Source organism: Anneissia japonica, unplaced genomic scaffold (genome assembly GCF_011630105.1).
Source record: "Anneissia japonica isolate Jap-2015-1 unplaced genomic scaffold, ASM1163010v1 scaffold287829_len2072220_cov186, whole genome shotgun sequence".
Lineage (NCBI taxonomy): Eukaryota > Metazoa > Echinodermata > Crinoidea > Comatulida > Comatulidae > Anneissia > Anneissia japonica.
In genome coordinates, this window is record NW_022716075.1 from 1,303,330 (window position 1) to 1,315,250 (window position 11,921).

An 11,921-nucleotide genomic window follows, 5' to 3' on the forward strand; every position below is an offset into this window, starting at 1 on the left:
ATTACATCATCGGAAGGACTCAAACGAAAATATGAAAGTACACACATAATGACATGTGGCACACAAAAACTAAACATTCAACATTCATAAAAGTTTTAATAAATGCTATTTGTTAGTTTATTGTAACCACTTTCTCATTCTTAACGTACAATAAATACAAAATAATACCGGTACATTTTTAAAAAACATATTGTTAAATTTTAGGCTTTCTTACATGTTTGGCAGGTGTTTCCGGTGAAACATTTTGGACATTTGCACCAATATTCACAACCCTCAGCAAGGCAATGTCCATTATTTTCACACACTACATTAGAACATGGATTTGTATCTAGAATTAAGACAGAAAACAAACACATATTATGACAATAAGATGCTTATGATTACAACATGTATCTAAAGGCAGTTGTGATGATAAGAACAATCAGCATCACAAAATTAATGATTATGAAGTTAATGATGAAGATAATGACAATAATAGGAATGTTGCTTTGCCCTACCTAACGTGTTATAGTACTGGATGCTAAGCACGTCCCAAATAGGGTAAAACACCATTCTTATCAAATTTTCTGTTGCAAACTACATATAAAAAATTAATGATAATAATGATGATGATGATGATGATGATGATGGTGATGATGATGATGATGATGATGATGATGATGATGATGATGATGATGATGATGATGATGATGATGATGACAGAAGTATTGTGATAATATTGTAGTCTTAGATATCATGGTGAAAGTTTCACCATGATGATGATGATAATAATATTGAAAATAATGACGATAGAACGATAATGGTGATGTTTATGATGATGATAATAATAACAGTGGTGATCATTATTATCAAATTAATTAGATAGAATATTTCGAGCAAACGTCCTGTGCTCTTCTTACATGTAGAACAGTACGGCCCGCTATAGCATAAGTCATTACATTGACAGTAGTAGCCAGTACCCCATGTATTGGGTACGCATTCGCTGTTCTCACTACAACGATGGTTTAAGCAAGGATCACCAATCGGTATATAGCCTGCAAAATATTAAAAAAATACATTTTTTTTAATACTGTACTGAAATAAATTGTGTAACATACACACGTTTAATTGCATGAAGTACACCGATGGTAGGAGGAAATAGATTATACAAATAGCATCATATCTGACTACTGCGATACAACTGCTAGTAGGCCTACTATTATCACTACAACAGAATTAATAGTAGTAATAATAGTAATATTAATAATAAAATTAATAATAATAAATAATAATAATTATACTTATAATAATAATAATAACAATAATAATAATAAATAATAAAAATAATAATAATAATAATAATAGTAATAATAATAATAATAATAATAATAATAATAATAATAATAATAATAATAATAATTTTGAAACAAAAATAAATTACTTAAAAAACTGCATCTTACCAGCGATTGCAAAATTTAATACACCTAAAATCATTAATAAAATCTGGAGCTCCATGGTAGTTCTCTATAAGTTAGATCCAATAATATACATGTTGTAACAGCTCATTACTGTATTTATATAGGTCTACATACGTTTGTTTAAACTAAGGCTAATCGGCTCTAATATCTTAAACCCACTTATCACTCCCTGTGAGTACTTGATATAGTTTATTCGTTCTTAGATACAATCGTTTTAAACACTTATATATGTCCTTGCCGTGAATAAACCGAACACTAGTAAATGCAATGCCCTCAATATACTGATTTTTGGAATATTCTACTTGGAATGTTAGACTTGGAGGGGGTGAATTTATTATACTTCTTAAGCCATTACTAATCTGTTCTTGGTAACCCAGACGTAGTGACATCACTACTCCAGTTATTAAATAGGCCTATGGCAATAAGCTGTTTCTATGTTTTGTAAATTATAACCATAGCAACGCTATGTCTACGAAAAAAATTATCTGTTGAGGTATCTGTGGTGGCAGTGGCCGCAATTTTAAGTTTTTAAGCACACGGTGATATATTCTTTCTATGGTTGGTAAAATCAAAGAAACACACAGACTCGTAAAATGATAATTAGACTTTAACGTCGAAAGAAGATAATACATTATAATTATTATTATAACTATCGAAACAATAATCTTAATAATCAACCAATATATAGTTATTGGTAAATACCAAAACCAAGTCGTTTCATTGAATACCAGTTCCGACGATTTTATGTGTCTCCAAATACAACACCATCCTATTAACGTATTTTGGGTATGCTGAGAGAAAATCCCAAGTAAAAAACAATATGCCTAATGGTCACTAGTGATAGACCTAAAGTTGAAAATAATTAATAACATATTCTATATTTACCTAAGTACTTATTCACTAACATAAGTCTATTCTTAGTTTTAGATTTAGGCCCGGCTATATGTTAAATTATGAGGAACAACGGTGTGTTGATGTAGACGGTAATAGGAATGATGATGACGATAATGGTAACAATTAATGATTATATTGATAGTGATGATAGTTTTGCTAGATAATAATTGTGATAAAGGGCATAGATATATTTTTGTTAAAATAAAGATGATGATGATTATTATTGTATAATGACAGTTGATGTTGTGAAAATATATTTACATGCTTTCTTATATCCGGAGGCGTTTGTCTAGTATTATACGGTCCGGATATTCTGATCAAAATACTATATTGGATCATCATTTTTATTGAATAACTAGTTCAGTTCCGACTAACGGATGTGTCTGCTAATACCAGTCCATCGCATATTTTCGCGTATCTATTATACGTTTAGTGAGAAAAAAAAAACCAAGAAAAAATGCACTACCTAGAGTTTGCGATTTATATATTATTTTAATAAATTATTTTTATGTCAGATTTGTGTTGAGTGGGTCACTACTCTGATGAAAATATATATATATATATATATATATATATATATATATATATGTACTGTATATTATATATATATGCCTATATAAATAAACGATAGTGTAATTGAATTCATAATGATGATGGTAATGTTATGATAATGATGATGTTGTTGATAATTTTGATAAATAAGGATGATGATGAATACAGGATGATAATGAATATAGTAATAATAAAATAATGACAATAATAATAATAATAATAATAATAATAATAATAATAATAATAATAATAATAATAATACTATTATTATTATTATTATGATGATGAATACAGGATGATAATGAATATAGTAATAATGAAATAATGACAATAATGATATTTACAATAATTATAATAATGATGATAATGATAATTGCTATGAAGTATCGTATATCCGGAGGCGTGTACCCTCACAACGGATGTAATTAAAATTCAATAACGGATCCTAAGTTGTTGTTTTTTTTTTGGATCTCAAAGCATATCAATTCAAAAAGATTTAAAAGTATATCCTCATGAGACCACGGTCTTCTTTAATTAAATAAGACAACTGGAATAAAATATCTGCCTCAAACCACGAATTTACTGGTATTTGGAACCACATCCGGAAAACGGCATAGCCCTACACTTAGTAAACGATGTATATAATAATGCGGTCAAGGTTACAAATAATCGATCGATTTGATACAAATTATTTATGAGCTGTTATTTTATTGATACAATTAAGATTGTGTAATGTAATTATTAAATTAAACTTTGACGTCATATTTTTAGGCGCAACACAACTGCGATTAAACAAACTGATGTTGCACAAACGCACTATAGGCATAGGCCTACCTATGTGCAAGATACTTTTTTATAACATATTTTTATTTTAAAGTCATAATTTGGAACATGTGATTAATAATTTAAGTGGCACTACTAACATTTACTATAAAGGACCAATTTACTGGCAAAACACGGATCTCGTAGTCAAGAATGTAGGGGCACAATAGGCTTGTCTTCTCCACATATGCTGTCTCTTATACACATCTAGATGTGTATAAGAGACAGATATTATATATAATGTTGAGTTACTATGAATAAATATGTATATGAAAAAAGAATTTATATTTACAATATGCATATTATATATTATTATAAATACATATATTTTATATATATATGTATATATTATATATATATATATTATATATATATATATAATAAATGTATATACATATATTTGGTTGGAAAATATATTTAATTTTCCTAGTATCAGGAATTCAAAAATAATTGTTGAAGTGCTGATGCATCAAAAATGTTACCCAGCAGCTATGTGTATATACAGGAGATCGCAAAATCTAATCACTATAAAATTACTTTATAATAGATTTAAACCCAAGTATAATACATTCCACAGAACCTAATCAAAAACCTTGGTAACTTTAGCATATCATTTACCTACTGTAGTTATTAAAAATAAATTAGGCTTACACAAAAGTTGTTGCCATGGCATTTTAAACCATGAGCTTATTTGAGACTAGACACAAGCATCAATTCATAATCAATAGCAAAAAAGTTGAGTGATTTTTTTTTTACATTTTACAATAATCACTAACGTCTTCAACAAAAAATGGGTGGCAATTTATGGGAGGTAATTTTTGTTAACGAATCGAGTACTCCGTTCACAGGCTGTCTCAGCTCCAGAGTGCAAAACCCCTGGAAGTTTTTACTTACTAGAGCGTAACAGTGCCGGCCCATAGAACATGCTAAGACCAGATTTTTGGTCTAGATAAGAGGCAGACGGTGAACGGGGTGTCGGTTACTATAAGTAAAATCCGATATGATAAAAAAGTATAGTCGCCATCACCCATAGCTTTGGAGACCCTAATGCTTGGTGATTGTAATTATGTAAATTTCGTGCCTTTTTTATACAGTAATATACACACAGATTACGGCCCTGCAACAGGCCTATAATTAAGATCTTAATTTTTCTTATTTTAAAAGTTGGACAAACCATACCGTATGAAAAGTGCCATCTGCTTTAATACAAAAATCAAATAACAAATGTTTTAAAAGCTTGATTAAAAACTAATTATTTAAAAAAAATTTTTTGAAACGATTATTTATTTATTTATTTTTTTTATTGTTGAGTATACTAGAAAGTAAATACAAAGCAACAAAACAAATAGTAGGGATGTTAATAGTTTAACATGTTAAAGAATGCAAATTAAAATGAATTTTATTCTCACTTTGTTCACAGTTTGTACCACTGTATCCATGGATGCAATCACAAGTGTATCCACATTCAGTGTTTGAGAAATCAACTACACAAGTACCACCATTATAACAAGAAACGCCATTACATGGATTGTTGTCTATGGATAGAAAAAATTGAAATAAAGCACATAAGATAGATGTATTTCCAGTAATGTTTTAAGTTAGGTCCTTTCTGGAATGCTGCTTTAATTGCTTTATTTTTTAAAGTTGCTGACATTTAATTTCAATAGACTTATAGAAATTGCTTGAGATCAATCTGATGCTAATAACTGATAGTTTAGTTAGGTATGTTATCTAGATGTACGTACCCTGGAACTATCTCCTACTGTGTTCCGGTTCCAGACATTGGTTCCGGTCTCGACCTCCACATATGTCCCGACTCTGACTCTGACCCTAGCATAACCTGGCTTAGATCCCAACCCCTGCTATGGCTGAAACCACGGCCAGATATTTACCACGTCCCTGATATGAGGCGCAACCATTACCAGCTCTCATTTACCGACTCGACAGTGACTATGGCCCCAAATTTGATTCTAACTCTCACTTTGTCTACATCCCCCTTTATAATTTTCGACTGATCCCGATTAGTCCTAATACTAGACCCGACCAGTATCCCAGCCCATCCCTAACTCAGGCACAGAATGCTGTTTCAAATCCGACCTCAGTCCGGCCCATAGCCCGGCCTCGATCCTGGCCTTGGTTCCAACACCTATCTCAGCACCTACCCCAATTATGTCAATTAATAACGATGATAAGAAGAAAATTACAAATTGAACAAGCGTAGCCTGAGTAGCACAACGGGCAGATGATACACGATGCACTGCACTCGTCTTGAGGGTTTACAACGCACGCGGTTCCATCAGCACATTGAAGTAACGTACACGGATTTGTATCTGTAAACAACACAATAATATGTTTAGTGTTGATAACCATTAGTGTTGATAACCATGATGTAACTTAAGATGTCTTAAAGAGGAAACATAATGAAATCTACAAAGTAAATATGTGTTTTATATTATATTGTTTATATTCAAATTATGCATAACATAACCGGCATCCTGTAGGTAAAGTTTTACGTACCTTAGCCTAGATAGGCGAGGCCTACCATAGTTACCAACCGTCTCGCATCATGCGGGACGGTCCCGCATTTCAAATTGATGATGAAAACACGCATTTTAGAGAAACATTAGAAATTTGTCAAGCATTTAGCACAAGTCTATGCGTGATAACGAATTATCACGAATTAATGGGAAAATGTATTTAAAATTAATAGAAATTGGTTTTATTAAAATATAAAAACGGTCACGCAGTAGCTTGAGTAATTAGAGAGCTTTCGTTATCTCGTTCGAGAATCAATTTAGTAGAAACTTAGTAGTCGCGTGCGGTCTTGCGCGTTCATTATGTCACAAACAACCGTTGATTTTGTGACTGGAACCTGGTCCTCCAGGGTTTCGCCCCTGACCCCGGGACCCTGCTCCCCCCCCACCCCACCCCACCAAACTGGTGTAGCCACGCATTCCAAATCTCTCAGGTTGGTAACTATGAGATACCGACCAATACGAATCCACACTCAGACAGGTTCATAAACAAGTGTAGTATCAATTTTATGCATCAGTCTTTAACATAATACTGTAGTGCAGATTTTCCAAGAGTAAATGTACTTTTTACTACATGTCTTAAGTGACAGTGAAATAAACAATGAACTTGATAGATTGAAATAAGTAAACCTAATTGTTTATCTATAATATATACATTTATGATTTATCACTACTACTTAAAATCAATTATATCTAGTGAAAACGCAAATAATTAAGTATAATTACAAGTTGAACAGGCGTAGCCAGAGTAACATTGCGGGCAGTTGATACAAGATGCACTGCATTCGTTTTGAGGGTTGACAACGCACGCAGTTCCGTTAGCACACTGAATTGACGCACACGGATTTGTATCTGTAAACAAAACATAATATGTTTAGTTTTCTGCAACAACGTTACAATATAACTTAAGATAGGCCTATCTTAAAGAGGCAACATGATAAAATCTACTATGTATAAAACATGCTTTTTTATTTTCAAATTATGCTTAACGTAGCATGCATCCCACATGTTAAGTGTTGCATACCTTTGCCCAGATACGGACCAATAAGAACCAACAATTTTAATTAATTATATCGAATGAAAATGCCAATAATAAAAATTAAATTTAATTGAATGAAATCCTGATAGAAAGTTAATTTACAAGTTGAACAGGCGTATCCGGAGTAACATGGCGGGCAATTGATACACGATGCGCTGCACTTGTCCTGAGGATTGACAACGCACGCAGTTCCATCAGTACACTGAAGTGACGTACACGGATTTGTATCTGCAAAAAACAATGGCATTAAGGCAATTGTAAACATTAGCAATAGGATTTTTATCCCAAATTGACAAAAAAAAAATCATTGTACTGTACATTATCTACTAAACTGAAAAACATGTTCAAAAATATTATTTTAACCCGAACAAATAACTAGTAGATACTAATTGTTGGTATCTAGGCCTACACCTGTTTACACAACTTACATAAGTCACAGTACGTTCCCGAGTAACAACTCCTGCAGTTACATGTAAATCCCCCGACAATAGGACTGTTTGGAACACACGTACCATCATTTTCACAACTGACAGACTGGCAAAAGTTAGGCCAAACTGAATTTAAAAAAAATGAAATTATATAAACTCTAATTTGTTCAGTTTTTGTTTGAAGGTTTTTATGCGGTAGAGACCAACATTCTTTGTGAATATTATTTGAAGCAATGTATTTGCAGATTAAAACATTGATGATTTCAATTATTGAATAAAAATAGAAATATTAATTGAATAAAATTATGATTTCCTACCTTGCTCGCAAAATGTACCAAAAAAGCCATCGATGCATTTACATCTGTATCTACATTTTCCGCTGGCAGATTCAGAAATACAAGTCCCACCATTGAAGCAATATATATCACCGCAAGGATCATTATCTAAAAAATAAATAAATGACAGTAAATACTGAAGTTATCAAATTGTAAACATGTACGTAACGGTTAACTGAAATAGGGCAAAAACACCTTAGCTAATCCAACAAGATTGCTGTAAGTTTATTAGATAAGGCATCGCAAAAGCGGATGAAATGACAATTACAGTTTAGACATTCGTAGCCGGAATAACACGGAGTGCAGTTTATACACAATGCAATGCAGTCGTCCTGATCGCTCACAACACAGCCATTGGTACACTGAAGTGAATTACATGGATTTGTATCTGTAAAAAAACAGACTTACTTTAAAAAATAATGTTATAATCATGTGCAATTTTTAAATAAATAAATAATAATAATAATAATAACTATTATTATTATGTATTATTACTATAATATTAATAATAATAATAATAATAATAATAATAATAATTATTATTATTATTTTATTATTATTATAATTCATTTATATTGCGCCAATTCCAGACCAACAAGTAAACTTACAGTCAATCAGCAACTAATAAATACTATTAAAAACTAAAATTACAAAAAATATATTATCACGAGCAAAACTTGTATTTACATAAAACTGTTTACTCTTGGTTGCAACACTTACATATTTCACAGTACGTTCCCGAGTAACAACTCTTGCAGTTACATGTGAATCCCACAACAATAAGACTGTTTGGAACACACGTCCCGCCATTTTGACAACTGGTTGTCTGGCAAGAAATAGGCAAAACTATGAAAAAAAAAAAAATATAGATACAGTCAACTATAAGTAAGACTATAAACGAAAAAACTCCATGAAAAATGTTCTAGCATCCTCAAACATTTAATGTATAGGTCGAAACATCTTTGAGAAAACGAAATTCCATAAATTATTTACACGAATTCTTACATTTGATCCTAAGAGACAGGCTAAATGTATGGAATAATAATAATAAATATTATAGGTACATTTGGTTTTGTGATAGTTCGGAAGTGTTCAACATGGTTTCAAGGTGGCAAACACAGATACGCATGGCGTTGTAGACAGTTGAAGAATCATCAATAAGAGGAAGGCGGCAACATAACTGAAGAAGAAGTGGGCCAAATTTGTTTTTGGAACGAGTTGGGTTTGGTTCGAGTTGGACTTGGCTCAAAACAGTGTTAGTATAAAGAAAACGGACAAATCGTTTCATAGTTTGAACTGTTTTTTTTTCATTTTGTAAGTCTCTAATATTATCATGTCATTATCATTATTTTTATCTCCTAATAATATTTAATAGTTAAATCCATCTTTAAAAAGCTGACTGTATTTCATTGATACAAGACCTTTCCATATTGTAGATTAAGTCAATAGAGACAGTTTGTTTTGCTCTCTGTGCATCTGTCAATTATACTATTGTTTTAACTACAGTTGCATACTATTTCACGTTTGATGTAAACTTATTAATTTTTTTTAGCAAATGAAAAGCAAATTCCTAAAGCAATTTTGGATCAATAACATTATCTTCTGGTTCATAAACTGTAATTGACAACTCTTTCATTGAGGTCAGAAAGAACATTGCTCAATTAACAGATTCTAGGCCTACTATAATTAAAAATTAGTATTATAATTATAAATAGTGTTTTTATTCATTACTGTACTAATTTAATTTGGTAATATTAATAAGCGGTAGTATTCTTAATAAACCTGTCATCCATCTTGAAATTCTAAATAAATATTTGCTGCAAAATGATGGTACATTAGGGTTAATAATAATCTCTCTACTGCTCAGGCATTTACTGGAAAATATAGGTCATATTATGGAATGAAGTGAGCGGTTGTCCGAGAGATATTAGATCTTCAAGTGCTGAAGACCCTGTTCAAATCCAATTAGCATCGAGTTTTATTCGGAGCCTGATCGCTCCGGTTCCTCGAATAACCCTCACTGAAATTTTGGAGGGGTAAAGGAACATATTTTAAAATCTCAAATTTTTCTAGCTGGATGAGGAAATATAAAATATATATTATAATTAAAAATTTTGTTTTTATTCATTATTAATTTATTTCAGAAGTAATAATAAGCGATATTATTCTTATTAATAAACCTGCCATCATACTGAAATTCTTATAGTATGTCTAGCTACAATATTTTGGACTATTAGGGTCCTCTAATAATAATAATCTCTTTGCTGCTAAGGCATTTACTGGAAAATATAGGTCATATGGAATGAAGTAAGCGGTTGTCTGAGCGGTATTAGATCTTCAATTGCTAAAGAACCTGGTTCAAATCCAATTAGCATCGGGTTTTAATCGGAGCCTGATCGCTTGGTTCCTCGAATAATCCTCACTGAAATGATGGCGGGTTAAGGAACATGTTTGAAAATCTTCAATTTTCCAGGTTGAATGAGGAAAAATAAAAATAATAAAAAGTTTTAAAACATTTTAACTATTGTAACAATTGTCTGTGGCTAATGCAAACAGTTGTTGATGCTTATCCAAGGTTGTTAAGCTACATGTATTACGATAGTGCCAATTGGAATTATGAGGATTAATGATGATCCAATATTCAATCATCATTCGTTTACTAAGCTACAAAGCCACGCACTGTTACACTGTTTAAAGGAAGTTATAAAACGACCAATCGATCAATTATTATTTTGTTAGCAAACGGTGAATTGTACGCTAAACGATCAATGATAACGCTACGCTACGGACTACAGAAACATTTTTAAAAAGTGACGGTAATATGAAGTATTTTGGCTATGTAATATAACAGATATTGTGTAAAAGTTAAATAAAAGTTCTTGATATTTTAATTAATTAATGTGGTCAGTTAATTATTTGCATCTATTTCTGGCTATGTAATATAACAGATATTGCCTTTTCTATCGGTGTAATAATAACATTTGATATCCCCTTGGGAATTATATTTTTTTCTCAGGACTATATTTTCCCTCAGCGCTACGCGCTTCGAGAAAATATAATCCCTCGAAAAAAATATAATTCCCTTGGGGATATCAAATGTTATATTACACCTCTAAGCAGGCAATATCTGTATAATAAAACACATGAAATTACAAACGTTGTTTTTAATAAGTAGATATTCTGCCCACAATATTTCCGGCACCTCGTTTAAGTTCTAGTCAATAACATCAAACTACTTAGCATCGACTTCATCTTCGTTTTTATTATCATCATCATCATATTCATAATCATCTTCGTCATCATCAGCAGCACCATTACCATTAACATTACCATAATCGTCGCCATCATGAAAATAATGAAGATGATGTTAATAATGATGACAACTACAACGACGACGACGTCGTTGAGGATGGTAATGACTATAATAATATCATCACTAATATCACAACCAGCATCACCAACTTTGAACACACAAAAAAAAAAAAACATTTATTTAAAAAACAATATTTGCAAATTCTGTGGCGAAGTGGACTTTTATTTAATTCTTGAATGCTATAATTTATATTTTAGTATTTTTAAGTTTATATATAAATTAGAGAATACTACAATTTATGACTATTTTCTTATTGTTCTCGTCCAAGTTTCTAAAAATACATAGTAGTTAAATATGAGAAATACAATGGACAATGACGTCGTCTTCTGATGGCATTGGACAGTGAGAACAGAGAATGTGTCTAGAAGTACGAAACCATGTTGTCAGTTATGTTTTTAGATGTGTATAAGAGACAGAAACAACGCATTTAACATTTGCCGATCACCCCCACACGCTTTATAAACGCCTTTTCAAAATGCTCATGAAT

At 31.4% G+C, this 11,921-nt stretch overlaps 2 protein-coding genes across 2 annotated transcripts in view; both read right to left on the reverse strand.

Annotated features, from left to right (window-relative positions):
* Positions 1–1,521, reverse strand: part of LOC117109559 (neurogenic locus notch homolog protein 1-like) — a 29,874-nt gene extending 28,353 nt beyond the window's left edge. The window contains exons 1-3 of the mRNA XM_033251928.1: positions 1,440–1,521; positions 900–1,034; positions 215–328 (exon numbers count right to left, since the gene is read on the reverse strand). Of these exons, the coding sequence (XP_033107819.1) occupies positions 215–328; positions 900–1,034; positions 1,440–1,494 (304 nt within the window). The 5' untranslated portion in view covers positions 1,495–1,521. The remainder of the gene's footprint in view (positions 1–214; positions 329–899; positions 1,035–1,439) is intronic.
* A 2,878-nt stretch (positions 1,522–4,399) lies between these two features.
* LOC117109560 (fibropellin-1-like) overlaps positions 4,400–11,921 on the reverse strand; it is a 15,891-nt gene continuing 8,369 nt past the window's right edge. The window contains exons 13-21 of the mRNA XM_033251929.1: positions 8,782–8,907; positions 8,330–8,449; positions 8,044–8,169; positions 7,727–7,852; positions 7,401–7,526; positions 6,986–7,111; positions 5,930–6,055; positions 5,135–5,260; positions 4,400–4,422 (exon numbers count right to left, since the gene is read on the reverse strand). Of these exons, the coding sequence (XP_033107820.1) occupies positions 4,400–4,422; positions 5,135–5,260; positions 5,930–6,055; positions 6,986–7,111; positions 7,401–7,526; positions 7,727–7,852; positions 8,044–8,169; positions 8,330–8,449; positions 8,782–8,907 (1,025 nt within the window). The remainder of the gene's footprint in view (positions 4,423–5,134; positions 5,261–5,929; positions 6,056–6,985; positions 7,112–7,400; positions 7,527–7,726; positions 7,853–8,043; positions 8,170–8,329; positions 8,450–8,781; positions 8,908–11,921) is intronic.